The sequence below is a fragment of the Zonotrichia albicollis genome, chromosome 15 (genome assembly GCF_047830755.1).
Source record: "Zonotrichia albicollis isolate bZonAlb1 chromosome 15, bZonAlb1.hap1, whole genome shotgun sequence".
Classification (NCBI taxonomy): domain Eukaryota; kingdom Metazoa; phylum Chordata; class Aves; order Passeriformes; family Passerellidae; genus Zonotrichia; species Zonotrichia albicollis.
Genome location: NC_133833.1, coordinates 8,245,704 through 8,273,169, shown reverse-complemented (window position 1 = coordinate 8,273,169; position 27,466 = coordinate 8,245,704). Strand labels below are relative to the sequence as shown.

Below are 27,466 nucleotides of genomic sequence, written 5' to 3'. Positions count from 1 at the left end.
AAGTGAACCAGAAAGGAGCCACACACAGCCACTGTCACAGTCATCTGTCACAGCCACCCAGCACAGCTGCACACTTCTTCCCATTAGGTCTTCTCCTGTGCTTTCACAGATACCAGATTAAGCCTTGAAATAGTTAAGCTTTAAAATCCTTTGTGTGGTTAATTATGGTAATTCTAGGTATTCTTGCTGTCTGCATAAATGCTCAATCCTTTGGGGACCTCGTTAAGTTATTAGCTTCATCACTTTCCTGTGACAGTGATGCTGCAGTTCTGGTCAGTGTGAAAAAAAAGGCCCTTTTATCTGTGAATTTCCATACAGCAGCCAAAGTTTTGAATTCTGAGAAACTGAGCAAAGAATTGCTGTTTACCTGATATTTGAGCTTCTGTTCATGTGCACAAATGTCAAGTTTGAAGAAGGGCATCTTGCACACATGGAACTATAAATGGACTGGGTTTTTTTCACTCCAGGGAAGCTTGTTTGAACATCCCAGGGGAAAATTCTACTTGCTGTTTTAATAAGACTTGCCTGTGTTTTGCCTGAAGAGCAAGAAGTGTTGATACCAGCCTCAACCCTAAAGCTTTCTTACAAAAGCCAGTACACAGGACAATGGGAAATCTGCCATGCTGCCGGTGCCCTGTCGTGCTGGGAGCTCTCTGCAGTGTTTGTTTACCACCTGCCTCAACAGAGGAAACAGCAAATGGGGCCTTTGTTTTCAGTGACAGCAGAGATGCTGCTTTAATGTCATCGCTGTCGTTCCTGTGCCTGCCTGGCTGTGCGAGCCGGCCGTGCTGTCAGGCAGCGGGATCCCGTGTTCAGGCAGGAGGAGCACTGCTGGGAGAGGAATCGCTTCCATAGCAGGAGAGGTGGCAGCATGCCCACCTCTTTCAGGTCTGTTGGAGGTTACTGAGCTCCATATTAAAGGCTCCAGACAATGAACAGCTTTGGTGATCCATTGCTTTTGTAATTTCTTCATATTTATTATGACACTGCCTTGACCAAGATGCCTAAGCTTTTGGGGACAGAATTGAAAAGAGGATTTAAGAGACAACTCCCCAGTTGTGATAGCTGTTTTCATACTGACTGAATCAAGGCTTAACACTCACTTGTGGCAGGTATCATCCACCACCTTCCACACTTGCATGTTTCCCAGTCCCTCCAGAATACAGAGTTGGGTGCTTGAATATTTCAGTTGTTATTGCCAGGGTTGTGACTACAAGAAAAGTCCAATGGTTTGAAACTTGGGCATTTTTCCTGCCATGTTTTATCCATCTGGCAACCTGCTGTTACATAAAATGTAATTTGAAGTATGGTGCTTCATTAGATGATTTTGCAGTATTAGAACCACCCAAAAGCTTTGATGTAGAAGATAATTAGTAAGAAATTATGAGGAGATAAAGGATGGGTGGGCAGACAAGGCTAATGAGTCGCAGTCAGCAAAAAGTGTGAACTGCTGTAGTTCTTTGTCATTAATATCCCAAGTATATTCCTGTTGCTTTTCTTCCCCAGGCATGACAGAAGACACTGAAAAGATGCATTTTCAGAGCCAGAGGTTAATTCTAATCTGCCTGTGTGGTCTGTCAGACAGTTACAGCAGTGCCATTGATAAATCACAGTGCCTTGATTTCTGAAAATTCAAGGTCATAGATATCAGACTGATTCCAAAATAAGCCATGGTTTAAATGGTTGGTTTTGTCCTTAGTCTGAAATATTCAAAGGAAGGGTGTTTTTTTAAGGTAGCTTCATTCAAGTGCTGATTTGACTCTGTTTTCAGACTTAGTGACTGCTGAGGTTATTGAGCTTCATCTTAAATTTAAGCATACGTAATACCACCAAGTTCCACAAACCAACTCTTGCCCTTCAGCCTCTTTCCTCTTATCTGTTGTTTCATCAAGAGAAGGTAAGAACTATGTAAGAATCATCATTTAGTGTTTAGCATCCATATCAGTCACGACCAACCAGAAAGGTATCACCAGGTCAAAGCAAAATTCTGTCGTTTTCATTTGAGGTAGTGAAGTGGTCTCTGTTTGGGAGTTTGGATTTTGTTGGATTTTTTTTAGTAGTGCCAAAACTATTTTTGCTTTATGCAGAATTTCAAGGCTACTGACCATTTTCAGATGTCTTAGATTTTGCTTGAGTCATGTGCATAAAATGTTTTTTAGAGACAATGTCCAAGGTGATGATGAGTATGATGTGGTATATCTTGAAACCAAATATACCATTATTTAATCAGATAATAGTCCATAGGTAAGGTCTGTGGGTTTATTGCTTAAGGAAAAAATACATAATTGAGAAGACAAAATTAGAGAAAGTTTTCTATTGAGATTTTCCTTCCAGCTAATCACATATGCTATTAGAACATTCCTTTCATTCAGCAGGAGATGGTTTTAGACTATATTGTATTTTAATAATCTCTTCCCTGGTGTTAGCACTGCCCTTTCTGTGTCCCTTGCAGTGTATCTGTGTTCTGTTACTGACAGAAATTGCAGTTATTGTCTCTTGTATCTACAAAGCTGCCTTCCTGAGGAGGTAACAGGGTATATCAGCTCTTGTAGTAATTTTTAATCATTGTGTAGAATCATTTCTTTCTAATAAGGCAAGTGATTAATTAACATGCCCTTTTTATCAGTGTAAAGCCTGCCAGGGGTGCACTTGCTTTCAATTACAACCTTTCAAGGTTTTCTTTGGTAGAATCCAGCATACTTAGAAAGACAACTCCATAGTTAGGCAGCCTTTTTTCTGGACAAGCAATAATTATCTCCTCCATTATTGTTCTATTTATTTACAAATCAAGACCAAATATCCACAGTGGAATATATAAAAAGTAATAAAAAATTCCATTACCCCAACACTAAAGAAAAAATTGACATCAGAAGCTTGATGGAAACGGAAATACACTATCCATTTGCATGATTAGAGAATATGAGCCCTTTATAAGCCTAAAATAAATGAAATACCAATATGAAATTAGGAATATGTTTCTCATTTATAGAGAGTCCTGAAGCAAGATGCTTTTGTCTTTCCCTAATAGCCTCACTTCAGACTCAATTGTTATAGATTACTGTGGAGATGGAATGGAACTGTGCAGCAGTACAGAAACAAGGCAGGAGAGCTGTGCCTGAGAATCCAAATAAAGCAGCAGGAATCTTTACAGAGAGAGTGTGAAACTGCTTTATGACAAGCCATATTGCTTGCCTCTCCATAAATCTGTAGGAAGGTCTGGCAAACGAGTTGAGGCAGTTCAGATCCAGAGGTACAGAGTGTCTCCAAAATCAGTGTCACTTGGGGTGGCCACAAACCCATCCTCAGCAAAATCTTGGTGTTCCTCATGCTAATTGAAATTTTCCGTAGGCACATCAGGAACAGTTCTCTCCTAGCCTGTGCCTAGGGAAATAAAAACATATGTGCCCCTTACTGCTTTGGGAATTTTCAAGTGGACTTGAAATTGTTTCCATCTGCCTTCTGTGTACGCTCTGTTCCTTGAGATGCCCCTGGTTTAACACCAAACTCAATGAGCTCTTTAACCTGCTCAGTGGGAATATCCACTCTGCTTTTACACTGGGGTATGAAAGATTTCCTCCACAGAGGGAAAAAACTGCCATTTTGAGTATTTGCATAAATACCTGAAGGATTTGGACGGGCACAAATCTCCTTCTGCAGTAATCATAATTTTTTGTTCCTATTAGTATAATAAACTAAAAATCCTTTTGCTTATACAGTTTCTTTTCCCAAAGGGGACTGTTCATGCCCTTAAAAACTCTTAGGGTGTGAAGCAAGTGCACAAATAAAAAGACAGCAGGAGAAAGAATGAATATTTATACAGTCAGCATTCAGGGCATTAATAAATCTTTATTTAATTTTTTCTATCTATAATTGAAACAACCAACAAATAATGAACTTTCTTATTGAGAAGATATTCTTGGAGATAAATCCTTCCACTAGGCATGGGGATATGGGGATGCTTCTGCTAATCCTAAAATCTTCTGATCCAATTCTGCCCTCACAAGAAGTTGTCAGAATGCACATTTCTCTGTCTGACACACTTTGAAGGGATCATTACTTCATAACAGACAAAATATTTGGAATTTGATTTTAGTTGGAGATACAGAAAATATTTTTTCTGAAGTTTGCAGCTTCGTTTTGAAATGTGCCAGTCAGCCTAATATGAAATACATGTCCAGCTACAGTAGTCCCAAGAGCACAAATGTTTTTTTAATGGCATTGGCAACACAATTCACTTTCTATTGCTTCCTGTGCTTGATGTCCATTAAGCTAATTGTATTCAAATCTGGCCATGATTTATTAATGCCCTGTGAATTCTAGTTTACCTATTATTCCTAATTCTTTCTTCCACTGATACTGGTTCTTTCCCTTTTTTCCTGTAGGGAGTGTACTGTGTGTGTAAGGGTGTCAGTTCTTTTTGTGAGTTCTGCAGAGGGGTGGGAGATTCTCCCCAAATCCAGCAGAGTTTGCAGTTGCAGGAAATGTTCCTGTCCTTGTCTTTTTGCCCCATGCCCAGTGCAGTGTGAGAGGCAGCACAGCGCTCCTGGCTTGGCTGCCCGTGTGTGACACTGTGCACTCAGGAATTGCTGCCCAATCCATCCCTGCAGAGCCTCACCTGGAATGGAGCCTGCATCTCCCCCAGGAATTGCTGTGTCATATTCACATTTCTGTGAATGTACAAGGGGTTTTCTTGTCTACAGCACAAATAAAATAATCCTCTCCTTAATCCTGACACCGCCAGTCCTTGAGCCAGCCAGGACAGGCCACTCCTGGTAACTGAGGTCTTTCTCACATGCAATTGCATCCAGAAATTTCCAACTTTTGCAAATGCAGAGTGCAGCCTACGATTTGGCTAAATCATGATGACAGAGAAGCACATTTCAGTGAACTGGCACAGAACTGGCAGCCAGGGATACCAGAATTCTCTGTCCAGCTCTGCCCTTTTTTCTCCATATTTCCTTGCCTAAGACTGATAAACTTGCTTTCATTTTCCCCACAGGCTGAAGTGACCCCCTGCTGCAATTTTAAAACATTCTTTAAGGATTACTAAAGAAACTTAAAATCTTCCTAAGGTGCTAATAGTGTTAGGCTGTATCTAGCAGAACAAGCTACCAGTTCTGATAGATAACTGGAGTATAAAAGCTCAGGTTAACAAAGTCACTGTAAATAATGTAGTCTAAACATGGAATCCATAATCCTGCTTACCAGGCTTATAAACCTCAACAGTCAAAAGATACATGCAAAGACAGCTCCTTGATTTCAGGTACAGAGCTGAACATGCTGCTTCTTTAATAAATAGCTGTGGTACCTGTTGATATATTTGCTGACTAAATTCAAAGCATGAATGCTTTTTGAATTTTTTTGATGAATAATGGAAGATAAGATACCCCTCTCTTTCTTCTTATTTAAGGAAAGCACCTTAAAAATTGCCCGTATGAAATAGCCAAAGGATGGATTTTGTGAATTCTTCACAAGTAAATTGTATGAGACTCCCTCTGGTCGAGTTGTTTTTTTTTTTCCATGACAGTGTTGTTAGTAATTAAATATTTTTAATTGCAATACCTCAGGAACATAGGAGCTTGCCAAAGTTCTCTTTTTTTCCCTGTATGGATTGTTGCAGTGTCCTTAGGGTGTATCATCGCAGCAGCAGAGATTCATCTGTCTACATTTCAGTATCTGTTACTGTGGATCTGATTGTCTGGATTCTGTTTCTCATCAGTACAGGCAATAGGTACTCCAGGGTGTAATTCAGCTCATAGTCAGATTGCTGTTAAAAAACAAGTCAGGAGAGTGGTTGGGTTTTAGATGCCTGCAGTGTGGGACTCTAATGTTAAATGAGATGGCTTCCCACCTGGTATGTTTATGTCTTGACATTTCCATATCAATATAATTTCCCAGCTGGTAGTTGTCAAACACTGGAGAACTTTTGATTTTTTCAGATTTAAATAGAAGTGTGAATGAGTCAGATTTATGTGATATAAATGTTTTCATTTCTTGTTTTAGTCTCTCAAATGGAGCAACTTACACTTTTGTCCCTTTGAATTATACAGACTGCAAGGAAATGTGGAACAGAATGTATTAAGGGATTACACTCCCTTGTATGAAATGGACACCAAGTGCTTTGGATTGCTTCAGCTACTAGAAAGAATGTTTTAGTTTCAAAGTGTGTTTTTGAAATGACAATTCCCCTCACCACAAGCAGCCCACAAGCAGCCCGTGCACAGAGAAGCTCTGTGTCATAGCTCTCCATATCACAGATTTCTCAAAAGCAGGCATTCAGCCAAACACTTTGGATAAGAGCTTGAATTGGACATGTAGTCAACTGTCCTTGGTAATTATTACCTGTTAATGAAGTGTAATCATTACGATAGCTTAGGACCCTGAAAGCCAAATTCTGGCATCTTCTAATTGCTGCCTGTTCCCATATTGTCATGTCTAGGACATTTCCAACTACAAAATGTATTGTCATTTATGTTTGTTCCCTCCTGGAGAAGTAACTTGGTAGGTGCTACTTAATGAAATTCCACTCACACACACTCCCACCACACCCACCCCAATTAAACATCAGCATCGTTTCCCAGGTCAATATTTCAAGGCAGTGCTGATGAGATAGGATGTCAAGTTATAATAAAAGATTGTGTTGGTAAGTAAATTTAGCACTTACTCACTGCACCTGGCAAAATTGGGGAACAACTAGATTTTCAGAAAGTTAATTGGATATTGAATCCTCTGAGTTGTTTTAAGTAAGATGAGCAAGCTTCAAAGCAGAGGATACAGCCTAGAGTTAAATTAAATGCTGGCTGCAAGCTGAATTAGCAAAGGGAATCTGGGCAAAACTCTAGAGGGGAAAATTAGGATTATTTTATGCCATCAAGCAGACAGCCTGTGGTTAAAGTACCAAAACATACTGACATGCTGAGAAACAGCATTTATGGGGTACTTCATTTGCCTTTGCAAGCTCTCAAGTAATCTGTGTGCTAGAGATAGGAGTGAGGTCAGTGAGCCCACAGAAGATGTGACAGAAAGAATCTCTGGTACTTCTGTCTCTTAGTACTTCTCTCTCTCTCTTCTCTTACGCATTTCCAAGAGCATTAGCTGATTGATACTTTTAGGTCTGGGGCTTTTTTTCTACTGGAAAATGCACAGTTGCCAGTACATGAAGCCTTCTGTTCTTCACGTAACATTAAGTGCTCCCTGGGGGCTGTTCATGTAGGAGTTCTCAGCTAAAGATTTGCCTCAGGAGTCTGAGGCAAATCTACAAGAAGAGCACGTATCTTTATTTTAGAGTCATCACACTGGTTGATGCTCGCTCACATTCTGCTTCATTAACTGTTTCTCATTTGTTTCCTTCTCTTGCCAGCCCACTTAAGCCAGATCCCCAGTGTACCCCCATGAAAGCTTTTACCACTTTCAGGCAGAAGACAGATGGCCTCGTGCCCAATTCCCTCTCTCTGCAATGTACAAATTTTATCTGGGACATTTCTTTCAAATGTTACCAAAACACTAAATGCACTCTTTCCTTTCTAATAAAACAAGCATAACTACTTGGTTTTATACTGGATGCAGAAAATTCTTGGTCCTAGAGAGGAAGAAACGTGACATGGGAGTGTGGACACAGCTTGAGATGTCATTAATGGGCAGCAATACTCTGTTAAGGACTTTCTGTCTTTCCCCCTAAATCTGAGGCTGTGCTGTGCATTTGCATATTCTTACCATCTGACCTAGGGCAGTTGATAATAGGCACAATTAATCCCAACAAAGTAGTAAAAGGAGTCTAGAAGCTCTTAGGTGTTGATGGATAATGTAATTAAATGTGTAATCTAATGCAATAAAGGGGCTTCCAGCTGATCTTCTTCTTGGGGAGAGCTCAAAGCTTATTCTGGTAGACAGCGTGATCAGTTGTGGGTTTCCTCATCTCCATGTGGGATCATTTCAAACACTATAATGGTGTGTTATATGGCAAATCCTCAACTGGGGTGTAGGACAAACTTGAGCATCATTTGGAAGCTATGTGCATTATCTAGATGTTGGCAGTCATGTGATGCTTTTATGATTTCCTCTTCCTACACTGCTTGTGTATACGCACACATAGGAATGCACGTTGTCATCTTTACATGAACTTGGGGAAACTGCTAAGTGAACCATGCAACACATCCCCTATTCTTTATTACTTAATTATCTGGTTGTAAGGCCCAGCATTCAGCAGTTCAAGCAAATACCAGAGTTGTGAATTATTCATTACAGGAGGATGAAAGATTCTAGCTGTTCCAGTCTCCTCTTTTTGACAGCTCTATCAAGCATGAGAGACAAAGATATTGGCACTATAACAGCATGCAGAGATGGGGTCATTGACCCAACCTGTCCCTACTGTTTGGTTTGCTTTTTTTCTTTTAAAACATGGTGGGAGCAGTGATATGTATTGCTCAGCTATCAGCTTTTTCATGGTGGCAGGAATGTTTGTGTCTGCTGTTATTCTATTTCCATTTGTTACTTTCTGGTGTGCACTTTTTTCCTCAAATGTGTCAGCAGTACAATAAGGTATTTTAATCCTGTAAGTGACCAAGGCTGCTGTGTAGATAAGCATTTCCCTACTTTCCTGTTGGTTCTGTCTTATGAGTCATTTAGCAAAGCCCATTTGAAAGCAGAAAGTGAAATCCTCATCTCAAAGAAGGCAAATCTTCCACCAGTCTATGATAATGTCTGGTGTTTCATCATTGAAAGATAAGTATCTGTAAAAATATGGCCATTTGCAAATTTGCACTTTCTCTGATTGGAGGCACTTAGTACTTCCCATGCAGGTAATGGCTCTTCATGGATGATGACATTTCTATAGCAAGTTTTAATTGCCAGCGAATACCAGCAGAGGAAGTTGTGGATAAACAGCTTTATAAAGGATCAGCACTCCAACTGTAACACTCAGGGATTTTAAGCAGGATGAATACGTTATTTCAGATTACTCACAGAAGGAAGCAACTATATGTTCATTTTATTTCACTACAAAAACCTGACAATCCACTCTCTGTAAAAATACACTTCACTTCTCTGTATTTGTATCATGAGCCTGCCAAGCTTCCTCTTCATCTGTTTGATTTCTCAGGCTTCAAGGAAATAAGAAGGGTCAGTAAAGCCTTTCAGCTGCAGCCTTTTGGCTTTGTCCTGTTTCCTTCTAAAGCCAAATGATCCAGAAATCGACCTGAAACGTAGTTAATGATGTGAAATTTAGACATGCTAGCAAATTATCAGTAGGAGAACATGCTGAGTTTCAAATCATCCTGCAGCCTGGAAGACTGCTAAATTAATTAGCTTGATAGGAAACTTTAAGGAGGAGCCACTGAGACAATCCACTGGAAGGAGGAAAGAAGGATGTTTCTTTGGAAACAATGACATTGGCAGTTTGACACCTCCTGTTCTGAAGTGTTTGCCAAGCCCTTGAAAAAAATCAAACTATAAATTAATGTCAGTGTGGCACCATCCAGTTCAGCAGACTGGGACCAGCAGTAAGGGCTACTACACACGAGCACTAATGGCCACGTCCCACATAGAATCTGCCGTGTTCAAGGAGCCCATTATGCCTAATAAATATCTTGATTGTTATTGACTGTTCAACTCACATTAAAAAACCTCCTATGGTAGTCTTCCTTTAGAGAACAAAAAAAAATCACGAAGATTTGTGGGCCATTTAAAAATCTATAGGGCATGAAATTGATACTGTGTGAGAAAGAGAGAAAGGAATTCCCTCATTAGGTCTTGCACATTAGTACAATGGCTGTTACTGTAGTTTAATCTGAGGTTTTGTGATATTTCCTCATAACTCATTGATACCAGGAATGCACATGGAATAATACACTAAAATCCTGTTATTTCTTTTAATTATATTTTCTTTATATCTTTACTTTTTTTAAAAATCCATATATACTGTCTAATCAAGGGATAGTTAAAGTGAATAGCTGAATTGAATACCCTGCACTGAAACGCTGACTCTCTGCATCTAAATTGTGATGTATAACATAAAGGCTCTCAAGAGAATTACAAGGGCAGAATTACATTTTTACTCTGTTGTTGATGAACTTAATGGTACCCAGCACTGAGGCAGCAGCTGAAGTGATGTGCCAGTGTTCCTTGTGAGGGAGAAGACTGGACTGGAATTTAACTGATGCTCAGGCTTATTAGTTTGTACAGCTGTCCCCACCTCTGGATCTCAAAAAAGTTTCTTTAATATCCCAAGTGTTGGAAAAGGGTCAGAGCATAGAACATGAATCTCTGTTATTTTTTCCCTTCTGCACTCCTGGAATGCTCAGATTGTCTTCAATCTTTGTTCTGATGTGGTTTTGAGTGGATAAAAATTTTGAGTTAGGCTTTCTGTCAGCATCTGTATCCTGAAAAGTGCTGTGACATCAGCTGGAAAATGATCTTGCCCAAATTATAAATGCAAATTCAGTATTCATGTCAGACAAACACATTTTCTCTGAACAGATTTTAATGTTTGACTATGGCAAAATCAAGCTAAACTCATTTTCCAGTTCAGTGTCAGCCCAAATATCACAGGGGCTTACTGCAAACCCTATGAAGTAGAGAGGAGGAATCAGAAAGGAGCAGAGATATGAGATACACCCTCACTGAGAGTTTCTTACTGAACACCTTGCTCCAACCTCTTCTGGAAGTATAGAAGACATCTTTGTAGTGAAGTATTAAAATGGCAGTTTACTGATTAAAAGCAAATAGAAATATATTCTGCAAGAGAAGCAGTAGAATGGATAAATTATGCTGCAATTTATGTTTTCTCAACATAATATCAAATTTATATAAATGGCATTTTTTTTATCTCCTTAATACTCAGGTCAATTGTGCCGTTTCTAATTGTTATTTTCCCATAAGGATTTTGTTTTGAACTGAAAAGTATTTGGGGCAATGCCTCCAGATATGTCTAGAAACCGATCAGACAAGTTGACTCTGGAAATATAATATATATTCCCTGAAACTCAGTAAACCCCACTTTCCAATTCCATTGCTACTTTGTGTTTAAATTATTCACCTTTACTAATACATAGGTTTGTTTTTTTTTTTTTATAATTAGAACTCTGTTTTATCTTGTTCTAATTAAAAAATATCATGTACATCAGGAACCCTGAATAATTCAGTCTGACTTCATAACTCAGGGAGCTTGCTCTTTTCCAAGGAAATTCTTGCCTAGGTGTTCCAGAAATCAAGCAATTCTCTTATGAACAGTTGTTCCTCTGTTGTAGAAGTCAATTTTAGCTACCATGCTGAGTGCAAGGTTACAGAGTTTGCTGTTGTATTGCCTGAGGCAGCTTCAGCTCTTTCTCTGTAGGAAAAGGACAAAACAACATTTTAGTTATTCCACAGTTACTCGAAAAAGGAACTGTTCAAACTTTAATTCTTCATGAAGGATCTTCTTTCAGAATTATTTTAGCTAAATAGTGGTAAGAGACAAAACGTTTCTCCTCTGTCAGATGAGATCTTCATCAATGCATTTTTTAAAAAACACAAAGCATTTTAATTAACTATTAATTCCTTAATAAACTATGAATTCCTTGAAAGTCTTCTAAACATTGGGTTTGTGTGTTTAAAAATTATCACTTATCAAAAGACCTATCATGATGCCCTGCAATGCATTTATGAGACAAGAATTATAGCATTTGTCAGAGAGTTGTATAAAGGCAACTTTGATTAGCAGCAGCTCTCTAGAGGTGATCTTTTGTTGTTAAAAATTAATTTTGGGGTCTCAAAACCAAGATAGTAACTTCAGGTTGTGTGAATTAAATATTGGATTATGAGATGCCAGCAACTAAATTGTAGCAAGGAAAAAAAAATTGCAAGAACCTAAGCTTGTTTTTTGGTTTTTTTTCCTGCTGTACAGAAATTCTGCAGTGTGGTACAAGTCCTGTGACTTCATCTTTTCATTGCTGTCATTCCACTCAACACTTCTAAACTGCAATGGCAATTCTCTTCCTTGTGACCACTTTCTGTCTTCCAGCCCATTTGACAATCTGCTTTTTCCACTCCTGAGGTTACCTGCTAATTTTACCCTTTCATCTCATTCTGTGCAGAAAAGTCACTGTTCTCCTACTTTTAGAGACTCCCAGTGTCAAAATTTCTACCTTTAACACAATTCCAGCAATTACTGTTCAATTCCAGCAGAGTGGAGTTAATTTTTACAAAATGATTTTGTAATTTAGGACTTTGCATCTTTATTTGTTTCACACTAGAGCTTCTCTCTTGCATTTTGGAGTGAGCAATGGTATCAGACTCTGGTTTTCCCAGAACTTGTTTCTGTTAAACTCATGCTTGAAGAAGGAATTCTCTATGCTGTATTTATGTTCGCTATACTTTAGAACCAGGCAGGCTGGGTGTTTGTCCTTTCATTTATTTCCCATTTAAACCTCTTCCAGATATCAATTATATGACTAATTGATTATCCATAGAGAAGCTTCATCTTTTCCTGCTTAGGTAATTCCTCTCAGAAGCAATGAAAATTCCATTAGGCAACAATCTATTACACCAGTCAGCCCCAGCCAATTTCCACTCCTGATGTGTTTCCTTTATCTGGATTAAGTACAAGCCATGTGCAGCATCAGAAGCAGCACTCATCATTCAGGGTATTTTTGATTCTGTCTGATGGCTAAAATCTCTATAACTGAATGATTCTAGTGGTTTCTTCTGACAATAAATTCTTTACCTGTAAACATACAAATCTGTGATCTTTCCATTTCATCCCTAATCCAGAGGTGTTCACAGAACACTGCCCATCTGAAGGGTTCTCCACAGTGGTATCACCTTGGCAGGAGGTGCTTCCACATCATAGGACTGAAACTGCTGTTTTCATAATGAAATCACTCTTTCAAGAGCCTTTTATTTTAGTATTTGTTTTGCTCAGTGCGCGCTAAAACTAATGTAATATGGAAATAAATCTTCTGTCGGTGAACAAGATGAAGTGTTTTTCTCATGTTTCCATGGAGACAATCAGGCTGCCATAAATGCTCATTAAATGGCTCTTAGTTCTGCAGAGTTTGGCTGTTCTGAAACCATTCGCTTACAAGTCATTCTCAGGCTCCTCTGCTTGTGTTCTGTGATGCTTCCCAAGAGTCCCAGGCTGATTTGTAGACAATGAGTTTTGCTATCTCCATTTTAAATGCTGGGAAAGATACTGAGGCACAGAGTGACAAATTCATTTATCTCAAGGGATAAAAAAGGCAATAATAGAACAAGAAGACAGTATAAGGGTGTTTTTGCTGCCCCATTGACTAGGATAGCCACTGCCCATGCACTAAGGTGCTAAGAACACAAAGAAAAAGTGCAAATTTGAGAATTCTTCCCTGACATATTGTTTTAAAGAATGTTATCAGTGTTCTGGCTTATTCATGAAGTAGAAAATCCCAGTAGCATAGAATGTTTTGGGATGGAAGGGACCTTAGAGATATCCAGTTCCAATCCCCTGCCATTTGCAGGGACACCTTCCTCTACACCAGCTTGCTCCAAGCCCCCTCCAACCTGGCCTTGAACATTTCCTGGGACAAGCTTATAAACTTTATATACAATAGCTGATAATGTTTGCAGCCAAATTCTGTTTCATTTATCCTAGAGAATAAGCGTAGGAAATTAATGGGAAAAGTAGATTTTTTCTCATTTCCAGAGCAGAATGTCTTCCCTCACATTTAAATCCAGGCATGTGGAGATAGGCAGCAGCCTGGCTGGAATTGCTGTAACTGTAACAACATTGACATTCAGTCGACAAATAGAGCAACCTCGTCAGCCTTTCAGAGAACTCATACCCAGAATTTTTATTGCTTGCTTAGCTCTCTACAGTGCTGTGTTAGAAAAGAGTGGTAATTATGCATACTGAAATACTGATTTGTAAAACCAGTTTGGTCCTTATTTTTTACTATTTGCTGATGGAATCAGTATTAATAGTGATGCAGTTTTTCTTCTGCATTACCTCTAAAAATAAGCATTAAAAGAGATACGTGTTGTTCATGTTTTGAAATGAGATTTAATGACAAAAAAATCTACTGATTAATAAAATGTGATTGGTTAAATATTCTCCCCTTTGAAAAACACAGAGGAGTTACTGTTTCATTTTGTTTTCTCGTCATAGTTCATAGTATTAAACTTCATTATAGCTTTTAATCAGAGTTGGAAAAGAGTTCAGTGTCTTATGAGTTAGCTATCTGAATTAAATCATAGCAATTTTTTACCCATTATATTACTAGTTCAGTTGAAGTATAAATTCCAACAACTTCAGGAGGTATTACAGAAGTGTTTCACAACATTCAGTGCAAACCCTCTCTGAGCATGTTAAAATATATATTTGCATTAATCTGAAATGGGAATGGTATCTTTTTAATTATGCATGAATAATTTCAAATATTATTTTCACAAGAATGTATAACCTGGCTTGTTTTCATTGGCCTTGGAGTAGCACAATTTGTATTAAATTAAATCCCACTAAATAAATTATAATTCACTCCAGTGTAACGAAAAGCAGAAATAATCCAAGTCAGTTCACAGGAGAAATTATATTCAGTATTTCAAACTTACCATAGGATTGTTAAGTCCCAGCATTCAGAAATCTCAACATAAAATTAAATATTCTTTCTCCTTTTTAATTTATTTATGATGATATAGTCTTTTGTATGATTTTGACATTATTAAAACTTTCTAGCTTTTATTTTCAATATTTTTCTAGCAGCAAAGAGAATAAAATCTTTCAGGTCAGGCATTTGGAAAGAAGCAGAGCTCTGTTCTGGCACTGGGATCTTGAGGTTTAAGGGGATCAGGTGGTGTCACAGGACCCAGTCCAATGACACATATGCAAAACACAGCCTCAGCCTCTTACAAAACTTAAATCTGAATTAGAACCCTTTGGCAAGGTGTTACCAGCCAGCCTGGTCTACCAGTGCTGATCTCCCAGGCTCTCTCTCTTTTCCTCACAGTCGTTTGCCAGGAAATTGCAAGTGGAAGTGCAAGGGAGGGTGTTCCATCCTGGATGAGAGCTTGGAGCACCCAGGAGCACCAGGTCACCAATGGTTTTCCTAATGGATCTCCCAAAGGGTCTCTCCCAATGCCTCTCCCAGTGGCTCTCCCGATGTCTCTCTCCCTATGGATCTCCCAATGCCTCTCCCAGTGGCTCTCCCAGTGGCTCTCCCGATGTCTCTCTCTCTGCTGAGGCAGAGCAGAGAAAAGCTGGAGTGCTGGAGATCCCTGGAGGGCCTGTGGACAGGGACTGTGTCCTCCCTGTTTTGGTGAGAGGCCACAGAGCCGAGCAGTGGTAGGAAATTGTCACCTTTAGCTCTGCTCCTGTCCTGAGGGTCTCTCACAGCCCATCCTGCAGAACTGGGCCCTCCCTGCAAGGCAGGCACAGAGGGTTCAGCATTTCCTTCTGTTCCACCAACTAAAGTTTAGAGCAGTGTTTTGAAGCTTTCCCTTCCATCCCAGGAAGTTTGAAGCTGGACCACCTGGGGGTTTTGGGGACTCTAAACCAGAGTAGAATCAGTAGAGCTGTTGTCATTAAACATCTGCCAAAGCTCTCTGAGTCCCAGAGAATGGGGTGATTTTTATACCCCACTGCTTCCAGGAATTAATAATTGAAAATAACATCTGACCAATATGTATCTGTCAGGGGCCTTTTAAAAGTCTGTTTTGCCTTCAGTGAGATATGCAGAAACACACCCTCGGGTACACGTGCAAGCACAAATTATCCAGCAGTGGAATTGCCTGGAGCTGAGGGAACACCGTGGCTCTGCTGCAGGATTGAACTCATTGCACTGATGGCAGTGAGCCATCCTTGCACATAGGGGAAACCTTGCCTTGAGGGCAGGAGGGTTGTTTGTGAAAAGGGCCCCTGCACTGAGGGCTGTGATTCATTATCGCACCCACCAGTGGAAGCACATTTCCTTACTTCCAGTCCTGTCCTATTTCTCTTTTCTTCTTTTTTTTTTTTTTTTTTACTGCATTGGATTTCTGTATATTCGTCAGAAAAATTAATTTAAATACCAAGGGTTCTTATCCTTTTCTTCAGAAAGGAAATCTGCAGAGTCCTTTGAAGCATCTTCTGCTTTGGATGGCCCTCAGCAATGTCAAAAGCAATTATATGTCAGTTACAAAAAGCGATTTTTAAAGTGTCTGTAAAAATTAAAATAGATGTTTCTGTGCACTGTATCAGCATCTTCAGCCTCTCAGATGTTAGAGTGCTCCAAAACAAATCTGTACAAAAATACTACACAGGGATGAAGCAAATGCTGCCAGTTTGAGATGTTATTGCCTAACTGCCTTGGGAAATTCCATGTATTGAAAATAATTCACATACATGTTTGAAACATTCAGTAATTAATTTTCAGCTGAATTGATTTCTGTATCCAGACTGCTCTGAGGAGAGAGAGAGAGACTTAAATATCACAGCTGGTGGTTGGAGGACATGTTGTCTCCTAAACTTGGGGGTGGGCTAACACAAATTTTCTCCCTAATGAAGCTGAATGATTTATGCCAAGATTTGCAGAAGCAGAATAAAACCATTGGTATTATTTACATTTATATGCTGGGTGGGTCTTGTAATCCTTTGTTAAATAACACTTTGTAAGACCAGAATTATTAATAGTATCAACTCTGAGAATAAATGTTACACTTGGCTCCAACAAAGAACAAATTCTTCTGAATTACTATCAAAGCCTGAAATTCCATCCAGGGCTTCCTGGGACATCTTGTCCATTCAAAGGGGATGGGGTATTCCCATTGCACCTGGATGGACCCCCAGTGACAGTCTAAGCCCAGCTCATGGATTGGCTCTGGTTTACCACTAGAGCACTGGAAACTTACCATGCCTTCACAGAGAAGTGCTCTTTAAGTTAATATGTATTACCATGTTCACCTCAGAAAAAATAGCATAAATTCACCATGGAGCTGATGAAGCTCTAACTCTGATAGGAAGGCTGTGGTGTACTTCAAATATCCAAAATTTTAAAGCCAAAGCTGGTCTTAGCCAGCATGTGTTGGAAATATGTCCTTTCCCTAGCAAAAATCAAGACAGCTTGTAGGAATTTTTATTAACATGTTTCAGCTGGCTTAATGGCTCCCTCACATTTGCTCCTTGATGGTTTTCATGGAAGCATAGAGTAAAATTCCTCCAAGGCCCTACTCAGCAGCCTCAGTCACTTTCTCTTTGGTTCTCACTCTGCTGGAAGTGGACACACGATGCTGATTTGAAACCTTCCCTCCTAGATCTGCAGGTTGACATTAGATGTCACTTCAGCTTCATGCTGAGAGGGCAGGAGGAGTCAGAGCCTTCTGTCCACTGCCTGCCCAGAGCTGTTCATTCACAGCTTTCCCATTCCTGCCCCTCCCTTCCCTGCCCATCTCCTGGCCTCTACAGCCAGGAGCTGTGCTTTCCTTCTCCTGCCTGCTTGTGAAGCATAGCTGGAATCAAGTAACACATAATGATATTGAAATGCACACATATCATGTAATGCATCATTAATTGACTTCGTTTTATTATCGATCTCTTTTGTATTAAAATGCACACTAGGATCTTTGTATTGAAAACAGCAGGTCTCATTTTCCATTTCATCATACCTCCCCAGCAGATGTTCTATTCTTGTATAGTCAGAACAGCTCCAAGGGGATTGCATAAAAGCAACTGCTCTCAACATTGCATTATGCAGGACTGTTTTGTCATTGAGTGATCATAGTGCTTATTGGCAGGCAATTTTAAATACAACCCCCCCAATATTTACATAGCACCGTCTCTTTTTATTGTGCAGTTCATTTCAGCTTCACTAAACAGCTACATTTTGAAAATACTCTCTTCCCCCTAAGGAATGGTCATAAAAACAGAATCAACCTCATAAATCTTGTTGTGAACTAGTTGTACAGTTTCTGCAGGATTACACATCCATTGCTGTGAGACACTGAAAGTATTTATTTGTTATCACCCTTTTAAAGTCAAATGTGTGAAAAGCAAATTGGCTCTGTTGTGATTAACACAGTGACCCACTGGCACAACATATGGAACTACATCCTTACACAGCAACTTCCCCCTCTACTGCCATTGACTGAACTAAGATTTCCTGCAAGTCATAAGTCTTTTTTTATTGTGGTAATAAATAAAAATGTGAAATGTAATAGAAAAGTATTTCAAACACTGTTGGTAGATCTTTGTCCAACATTGATTTATATTGCAAATCCACAGGTCTGGTGAATGGTGCAAGGAGGGGAGAGGGAAAGTGTGTTCATTCCATAGGGGAAAGTTCTCTGGGCTGCTGTGTCCAGAGAATTCTCTGGAGCTGAGACAGAAAGAGATTTGGGATGCAGTTGGTGTCTGTAGATCTTTTGGTATTGGAAAGCAATGTCACCAAATCATTAGGAGATTTTTAGGAGAATGATGCAATCCTGCAGTCCCTGGTGTTTATCATCTCATCTACCAATTACTTTGGTCTTGCTCTGATATTATCATAGAAGATTTATCATTTTAAGAGGGAACTTAGGTTGCCCTGCATAATAAAAGCCAGGCCAGGGAAAAAAAAAAAAAAAAAGGGAAGAGACTTCTCAGCTCTGAGTACCAGGACAGCTTCCCAGAAAGCAAATGTCAGCAACAGAAACTTCTGGGTGTGTGAAGTGAGGAAGAGTGAGATTCATGTGCCAAGATGAATTTTTTCTAATTTCCTATATTTTTCCAAGATAAAAGTCTTCTGAAATGATTATACTGAGATGTCCAGTACTATATTTCAGGCAGCTGCCTCCTGGGGTGGATCCTTCCCTTGGAGAACCAGTATCCATGGAAAATTCACAGAATAGGAAACCATGGAGCCTGGGTTCAAAAAATGATAGGGAGGATGACTGAAGGGGGTTTTCATCAGAGAATTTTTGTCCAAGTGAAACATTTAATTCCAGTACTGGCTGGACACATATCTCCCTACATAAATGTTGAATGAATGCTCAGCCACTGTAAAGTGAGATTAATTAATCATATCAGTTTCACCTTCAGACTCAGCCTAAAGAAAATTTGGGAAAATGTTCGCATCTCAAAGCCAGGCTTAAGGTATTTTTGTTATTATTGTGCAGCCAGAGCTGAGTGCAGACTCTCTGACATAGTGAAGGGATGGCTGTAGTTTTCCTTTCAAGCTGATAAAGTAGCATCTTCTTGTCACTTTGTTTATTTGTACTTTTAGCTCTTCATTTTCAAAGAGTTTATACTTATTGCTTTAGGACAAAAAGAACTGTAATGACAAATATGGTTGTTATGTTTCATCTTATTCCCAAGGGTGTGTTCTTCTTCCAGTGATGAGCATCTGCTCCTAGTCATGTAGAAATCTGATTAACAAAGCATGATCTTTGATTAGCATATTTCAGAAATTGTTTCTTATTACAAGCTCTCCTTAGGGCTTGTGTTGCTTAGCGGTAGAACAACCTTCCAAATGGATTTAGCATGTTGAGGAACTTTGCAGACATATAAATCCCTACTTTGAACTTTTATGTTCATATGGATCATGCATTCTGCATAAGTGGGGGAAAAAAATCTCCAGAAATAACAACCCACATGATGGGTTTTTGCTGTCTTCTGACAAAGTCCACACTTTGGCTTGTATTTAATGAACTACTGGTTTGAACTGCATGTAAAGGCTGTTTGTAATGAATAATAAATGATGACATGCTCCATTTAAGGGTTTTCATGAGGTTTTCCACCATTGGTCCTTTATATTAGGGAAGATTTTGATGCCATGGGTGTTGAAACTAATGACAATGAGATTCAATGCCCGTGGGTGAGAATTGAAGGGAAGGCCAACAAGGCTGACATTCCTACTGGGAGTCTGTCATTGTCCGCCCAACCAGGAGAAAGAGTGGACCACTCATTCTATAAACAGCTTGAGAATGTTTCAGGATCACCAGCCCTTGTTCTTGTCAGTGATTTTAACCTACCAGACAGCTGCTGGGAACTTAATGCAGCAGAAAAGAGGCAGTCCAGGAAGTTTTTAGAGTGTGTGGAGGACAACTTTTTGTCGCAGCTGGTGGGTGACCCCACCAGCTGTCCCAGTGAGGGACTATGTTAGACCTGTTGTTTGCAAATAGAGATGGGCTGGTGGGAGATGTGGTGGCTGGAGGCCATTTGGGGCACAGTGATCATGAAATTATAGAGTTCTCAATACTTGGTGAAATCAAGAGGATTTATTGCCAACATTGTTATTGTTCTCAGAATTTAGAAGCAAGTCACTGAGGTACAGAGAGTTGAGGCCAGATTTGTAAGGAAATGGAGGCTAGGACCACATCTTTCCGACCACATCTTTTCCTATTGCTTTCCTTCCAGATGGTTATTCAACAGTGTTTTTTTCTTTTAGGATAGACAATTTTTAAATTGCAAAATATTGAAAGTTGTGTTCCTTTTACCAGTAATGTATAGTGTGATGCTATTTCAGAACTGCATGCATTTTTATTGCCTTAGAAGACCTAAAAAGCTCCTGGAATGGATTCACCAATTAGAGTAAATTTTGCTGCGAAAAAACACTAAGTATTGTAGCTGTGCATGATGTCTCGTAGACCATGCGGGCCTAAATTTTTCTCCTTATTCATGCCAAACTAATATTGACTTTCCAGCTAAAGCTACATCCCCACTCCTCAGGTTTTGGCTGATGGAACACTGAGCACAAGGCCAGGCTGTGCTTACCAGCAGCCCAGTGCTCCTGGCAGCTCTTAGCCCTGGGCTCCCAGCCAGTTTGCACAGCGATTTTTGTCGATGCAGCATTTTGCATCAAGGATGTGTTGCCAGCAGAAGCAAACAATGTTCATGGGCTCCAGCAACAGAGCAAGGCCAGCTGCAAGAGAGCAATAGTTCTGGCCATTAATTTGTATGTGGATATGACCTTTGAACCACCTCAGGCACTGAAACGATGATGTGGTGACCCTGCACACTCCAAGTGGTGCTCACTCATTAAGGGCTTTGCAGAAGGAGGGTGTTTGACTGGTTTGCAGTCTAAGAATATCCAGGTAGACAGCCAGCTCAGGAAACTGTGGCTTGCCATTTAAATCCCTGTCAAAGATCTCCCTCAGTCCTCAACTCAGCCTCCAGTGAGAGTGAAGTAAGAGGATTAAGAAGGTGTCTCTCACTGTTTGTGTTCTGGGAATGTAAAGGGCAGGGAATCAGTTACTTCTCATCTGTCTGGCTTTAAAAAAGACACCAAGAGGCAGAAGCAAAACATCCCTGCAGAGCCTTGACAGCCTTTGGTCTTTCCAGTGGGACAGACCCTGTCTCCTCAAACACTGCCTATGTATTTTCCTAAAGGCAACACATTGAATGTTCCTGCCTTATTGTTTATGGTGTAGGAAACAGATGGTCTTTTCTCCTTCCTTGTTCACTTCACCTCTTCTATCAGTTTTAATGGTTTAAAAGAAAAAGCTTTTAGCACTTTTGCTTTGTTTTTACCGTTTCCCCCTGTCTTGCACCAAAGGCATTCCAGTAAATACATATGCACTAGTGAAGCTTAATTGCCCATCACAAATGTGTAATGGGTGTTAATGTGGCAGGAGCTTGTAGCTGTGGCTGTTTAACCCAGCACAGAACAGCTGCAGCACTTCAGACCCGAAGGAAAACAGAAGAATCCTCTGCTTGTTGGAAATATATTTGCTCTCAGAGAAATCTGGTACACAGCAAACTGAAACTTCTTCTATTTCAAATAGTCTCCTTTGAAAGTTTCTCTGATTATTCAGTAGAAATCAGAAATGGTTATCGTAAAGGGCAAGAAAGAGCTTTATGCCATCCCCAAAATGAAACCAAGAGTTGCCCATTTCCAAGAATGGGCCAGGATGTGAGGAGGTATGGGAGAGGGAAAATGGGATTTAAAGACATTGAAGAGGAACAGAAGTAAAATCCATGGCAACAGAATGTCCAAAAAGAGCCTCTCTAAAAATCACTTCTCAAACAAAAGTGAAATTTCTCTGTGTGACTGGCATGGCAGAGACTTTCCTTCTGACATGTTAACATAACCATATTTTGAATACTTGTAATTCATTTTGGCAGAAAATGTCTTATTGCTGATTTTAGAAACCTTCTTTTGTAGAAAAATGAATTTAGACAGATACCTTTCAAATGGGACAAGAGCCTGGACATGTTTGCTCTGAGATGGCAAGTCATGGTGCTGTCTGATCCCAACTCTGACAGCATGCTGGTGCTGCAGGTTGTTGTATGAAAGCCAGGATAATTTTGTTGTAGCTTTCCTACTCAAGCATTTTAAATACAGGGGATGCTTAGCTGTAAAAATTAAAAATAATCTCCACAGATATTATGCCTGTTTTACAGCAGCTGTGAAATTAAATTTATTAGCACTCTGCATTATATCAGTTATCAGTTAGCTCTAAAATACCGGACATTTTATTATTTGAGTACATTTTATCCAAACATAGCTTTTCTGTGAAATAAACAACGTGATATAGATTCTTAAACCAGAACTTCATCCCAAAGTCTCATGTCTAATATTAATGTGAACACCAATTAGATCACTGCTCTGTAATGAGTCTTTAAGCTCTCCATCTATCTTTCTGTGTAAACTTCTCTACTTCCCATGCAGTCTGAAAACAGCAGCACATACTATAAAATATCAAAGTATTTTTTCAGTCATGGGGGAGTGTTCCCTCTAACCAATTGTCACCTGCCGGGAGAGCCCTCTGCGTGCATTTCTCACTTTCTTTTTTAAATTATTAATTAATTTAATGATAAATATTTTTAAAATTATTTAATGATTTAATGATTTAGTAATAATAATTTTGATTTTTTTTATAGCCCTTGATCCATCCAAAGATCCCTGCCTGAAGGTGAAGTGCAGCCCACACAAAGTGTGTGTCACCCACGACTACGAGACCGCGATTTGCATGAGCCGCAAGCAGCTGGTGCACAGGTGAGGAACCTTCCCCTTCCTCCAGGCTTCTGTGTCTGCCACAGACATCCAGTGTGGGAGAAGAAGGAAAATGAGAAAAATCCAAAATTAATATTAAAAACCCCATCATTTTGCAACATTTTTTTAAAATTTTAATCTGGGTTTAAAAAAAAAAAAAAAAAAAGACAGACGTTTTATATTTATAGCTGAGGCTATTTAAAAAAGATGACCCAGAACATGCTGCATCCTGTGGTGTGGATTGCAGAATTCTCTCCCAGTTCTGGGAGGGATTGGCTCCCTCCAGAGAGCAGTAATTATGCATATTTTAAAAACTGAAAACATGAAATATGAAAACACTGTGACAGAAATATCTACACTTCTGGTAACTTAATTAGAAGTAATTAGCAGGAGATTAATAAAGATTTTTTTAAGTGTATCAAACGTCTGCCTAAATTTACTAAAAAGCTGAAAAATGTTGGTGGAATTTTGTAGAGCAACTCCTTGAGAAGTCTTATAGCTAGAGAAAAATCGGCAGATCAGATTGCTGAATGACTGAATTAAGAGCAAATGGCCTAGCTAATATGTGACAAGGCCAAAATGTTCAAATTAGACCACAGAACTTCACTGAGAGAAGCTACAAACAGAAGAAGAAAAGCCTACTGATCATGGGTTGAGATATGTTACAACCAAGAATTGAGACATTTATAAACAAATGTTGAGAATAAAAAAGGTAACTTTGCCCTGTTTTGGAAGGAGAACTCGTAGAAGCAGTAGGGAAATTAGAGTTGAGTATCTCCAGAGCATGAGTCAAGACCCAGAATTAAACTGGAGTTATCAGCCCCTCCACCTGCCTGCAGATATAGAACAGAATAAATCGTGTACTGCTGTAATGAGCAGCTCTGAATGCTTGGTCTGCACTTTAAGGAGAATACATTGTCTTGCTTTCATTGTATTTGAGTGATAAATCTGGGGACTGCTATTCAGTTTCTCTCTCTGTTTAGTATGGAAGAAAAAAATTGCCTGTAACACAGCTCAGGTCCCCAAATGTTGTTGTCAGCCAATATTGTAGTTCAGCAGCTGTTTAAGCCAAACTAAATTCAGGATGATCTGATTCCCATGTACTGCATCTTATCTTTCCTCACTGTCACCTAGTTAAGGAAGCTAATCCTGTAAGAAAAATTAGTCCTTGATTGATAATCCAAAGTTAATGGTGTAATGTGCATGAGGCAGTGTGTTCAGTATTTGGTTTTCAGTATGGAATGATCCCTGGAAGGAAGTTAGGAGTCTGCTATGTGCAGTGCTTACACTCTAATGATATTTTTGACATTATGTAGCTTATATTTTCTAGTGAGGATGGATTGAAACCTGGTTTAAATCCTTGCATTATATAGTAGTCCTTGTGATATATAGACATAGATGTTGAGCCAAATGCTTTCTGAGCTATTTCCAGTATTTAACATCTCCAAAGAAGCCAAAATGTTCAGAGGTATGGTGCAGAGGAACTGAATATCCTTTCTTTGCAGAAAGGAAGCTGTGTTTCATGTGATCTCTCTATGATTCCTCCACTGCCTGCAGCTGTTTCAGCAAACCTTTGAGTAGCACTGTGACTATGGAGATGAATCAAAAAGTATTGAAAACTTACTTTGAAAATTCTCCAAACAATTTCCAGCAAGTTTTGCAATGCAGAAAGAACTACTGCTGATTTGTGACAGTGGCACATATAACCCCACAGTGGTTTTATTCTCCATGTACCCAGCTAGCCTGACCTCAGAGGGTACACAGGTCAAGGAGGGAAGTAACCAGGGCAAATTGTCTGTTGATTTGAATCAGTGGAGTGACACCCCCTGAAGGTTTTCATCTTCAGTCCCACAGCATTCTGGTTTTTTCTGTGCCTGAGCTGAATACTGCTGTACATCTGACTCCAGTCATATTAAATGCTGTGTTAATCAGGAGTAAACACGATAAAAGGGGTGGAGTTGCACCTATGTAAAACCAGCTAAAATCTGAATATATTAGTGAGGGCACATGTAGTAACAATTATCAAATAACACCGTGCTGCTGTGATTGTTTTGCACATCCAGGGTGCTTTTGGGTGTGCTCAGGAGGATTTTCCATTTCATGCATCATTATCAACTTGCTGCAGTGGCTTTGCACAGGATGTTGGCTCAGCAAGAAGTAATGGAGAGCAACACCTTTGTTATTGCTGAGCCTCCCAGACAGAGCTGTGCTGGTTTGTGTCCCCCAGTGCCTGCCTGGCTGGGGAGCTGTGGTATTCCAGGCACAGTGTGCTGCAAACTCTAAAATCACCAGTGCCAGCATGATACCATTCCCATCTCATCTCCTTTCTGCTGGAATGCCTGCTTTTTAAACCACTGCAGGAGCTCAGTAGCAGTGTAGAAAATTGAGTTGCATGGAAATGTGTTATTTAAGCTACTGAGACCCTGCCCCAGGGGCAGTCTGGCCTCTCCTGTGCAGCATCCACAGCCTCCTCCTCCTTCTCTGCTCCTCCTCCCCTGCACAGTCACCTCGTGAGCAGCCCTGGGTCTTGAATCATGGAATGGTTTGGGTTGGAAGGGACCTTAAAGATCATCCAATTCCAACCCTCTGCCCTTTAGATCTACTGATGCAATCAGTTGGTGCCCCAGTTAACCTTGCTGTGTTTGTAGATTTTTTTTTCAGTCTCTTGTTCCTTTTCATACTGATTCTGAAAATAATTGGTTTTCATTTGGTTATTATGTACAATTCAGGGAAAAGGGTATAGCCCAAAGGGAATTTTGCAAAATAGCGTCATTTGGATTCCTGTTGGTATATTTATCCATGTTAATTGTTTGTGTTTTATTTGTATGTATTTTCTTGAAGACCTATCACAAGCAGAAAGATGGGAGAACCCAGACAATAATAGGGGAGAACCACTGGGTAGTTTATTTTTTTTTTTTTGTCTTTCTCCATGGACATTAACCAACTAATTTTTCTAGTAAGCTGTTAGTACTTCAGAAATTAAGGCAGAAGATGTTGGAGAGGTACTTCAGACAGATAATAGAGTTTTGTCAGCACATCCTCTCAGCGCATACTATTTACAGTATGAATTGGACAGCACATTTAGAGAAAAGGCAAGACTGAGTTGTAATTGAAGAGTGTGAAAAGATAAATTTGGAGGTGCCTCCTTACGTGCTTAATAGTCCTTGTACTAGTGATAGAGTCTTATGAAATCTTTTTGAGTGGATTAAAACCCCTTTCAATTTGGACGTCTATGAGGAAAAGTCTTTATTAGCTCAGTTTTGCATGAAAGGCAGTAGTTAATGTCTCTCAAAGTTGTCTCCTGTATTCTCAGTCCCTTTACTTTAAGCCATTTGTGCTCCTGGTGCTGACAGCGCAGAGGATGGGAAGGCAAGATGTCACTCTTGGGCTCTTTTCAAAAGAACAGGATGAGAAGAGAGGATTGATGTGAAAATAATGGCCATATTAACATGTCCAGGGTTTACAGCTTTGTTCAGTCCATTTGACCAGCAATGACCAATTAATTCATCACTGCAAGGGAAGTCACTCACAAAGATAATCACACATCTTCTCTCCTTCTCTGCTGTGTCTTAGAAATCCAGCTACTTACTCACTATTTCTCCAGGACTTTTAAGGATAATGCTGCTGACAAAAGAGTCTACTACTGAGTTTCTCACTTTTTTTTTTTAAGATCTGGACAAGTTCCCAGATAAAACATCTGTTCTTCTAAATTACACGTCAATGCCTTGGTCTGACCAGCATGCCAGTGTTGGCAACTACACTTACCCACAAGGAGCAGACAAATCTCCCTCTCTTTCTTTACAAATCCTGCAGCTGATGCACCATTTCTGGTTAGGAAAGACCCTGTTCAAAACAAGTCAAGTAAAACATCCCCATATGTGAAATAGAGCATTTTTATAGCATTGCTCTGGTTTGCCAGTGAGTGCTTTAAATTGTATCCAAAAGGGGAAGTCAAAGCCATCACTGCCAGGATATCAGTGACCCACCTGCTTTGGAGAGCTGCTGGGAGCATTACAGAAAAATCTCTGACCACAGCAAATGCACTTTCAGGGATTTACTGAAAAGTTGTGCACATAAGCAAGGATTTGAAACAGTGCTATTCCTCAATGTCTATGATTACATCAACAATCACCTTTTAAAAGCTGCTAAAATAGGGCCTAAAAACCCAACCCTGTTGTTTTGCTGTTCTCTCTGACTTGTGTTTTTTCTTGTTTGTCCCATTGCTAATGCTGATGAAGGGTTGGCACAACACCAAGGGCTCCTCTGGGGGTTACAGCTTCCTGTGCTGAAATTCTGCTCCCACATTCCCAGTGCCCTGACTGGTACCATGGACGGCTTGGTCCTCAGCTCGTTTAATTCTGCCTGATTTATGTGGTAATGTTTATCAAAGCCTGAGTAGGTGAGAAATCCATAGGAGAACCAAACTTGGGCAATGAACATAGAGTCCAGTTCCCAGGACACCCCAAGTATCCCCCACGTGCCTGAGAGAATTTTCCAAATGCTCCTTGAATTCTGTCAGACTTGATGTTGTGACCACTGCCCTGGGGAGCCTCTTCCAGTACCCAAACTTCTCCTAA

The 27,466-nt window shown here is 39.8% G+C and overlaps 1 protein-coding gene across 1 annotated transcript in view; it reads left to right on the top strand.

Moving 5' to 3' along the window:
• SPOCK1 (SPARC (osteonectin), cwcv and kazal like domains proteoglycan 1) overlaps positions 1 to 27,466 on the top strand; it is a 261,271-nt gene that overhangs the window by 127,992 nt on the left and 105,813 nt on the right. The window contains exon 4 of the mRNA XM_074552342.1: positions 22,778 to 22,892. Within this exon, the coding sequence (XP_074408443.1) occupies positions 22,778 to 22,892 (115 nt within the window). The remainder of the gene's footprint in view (positions 1 to 22,777; positions 22,893 to 27,466) is intronic.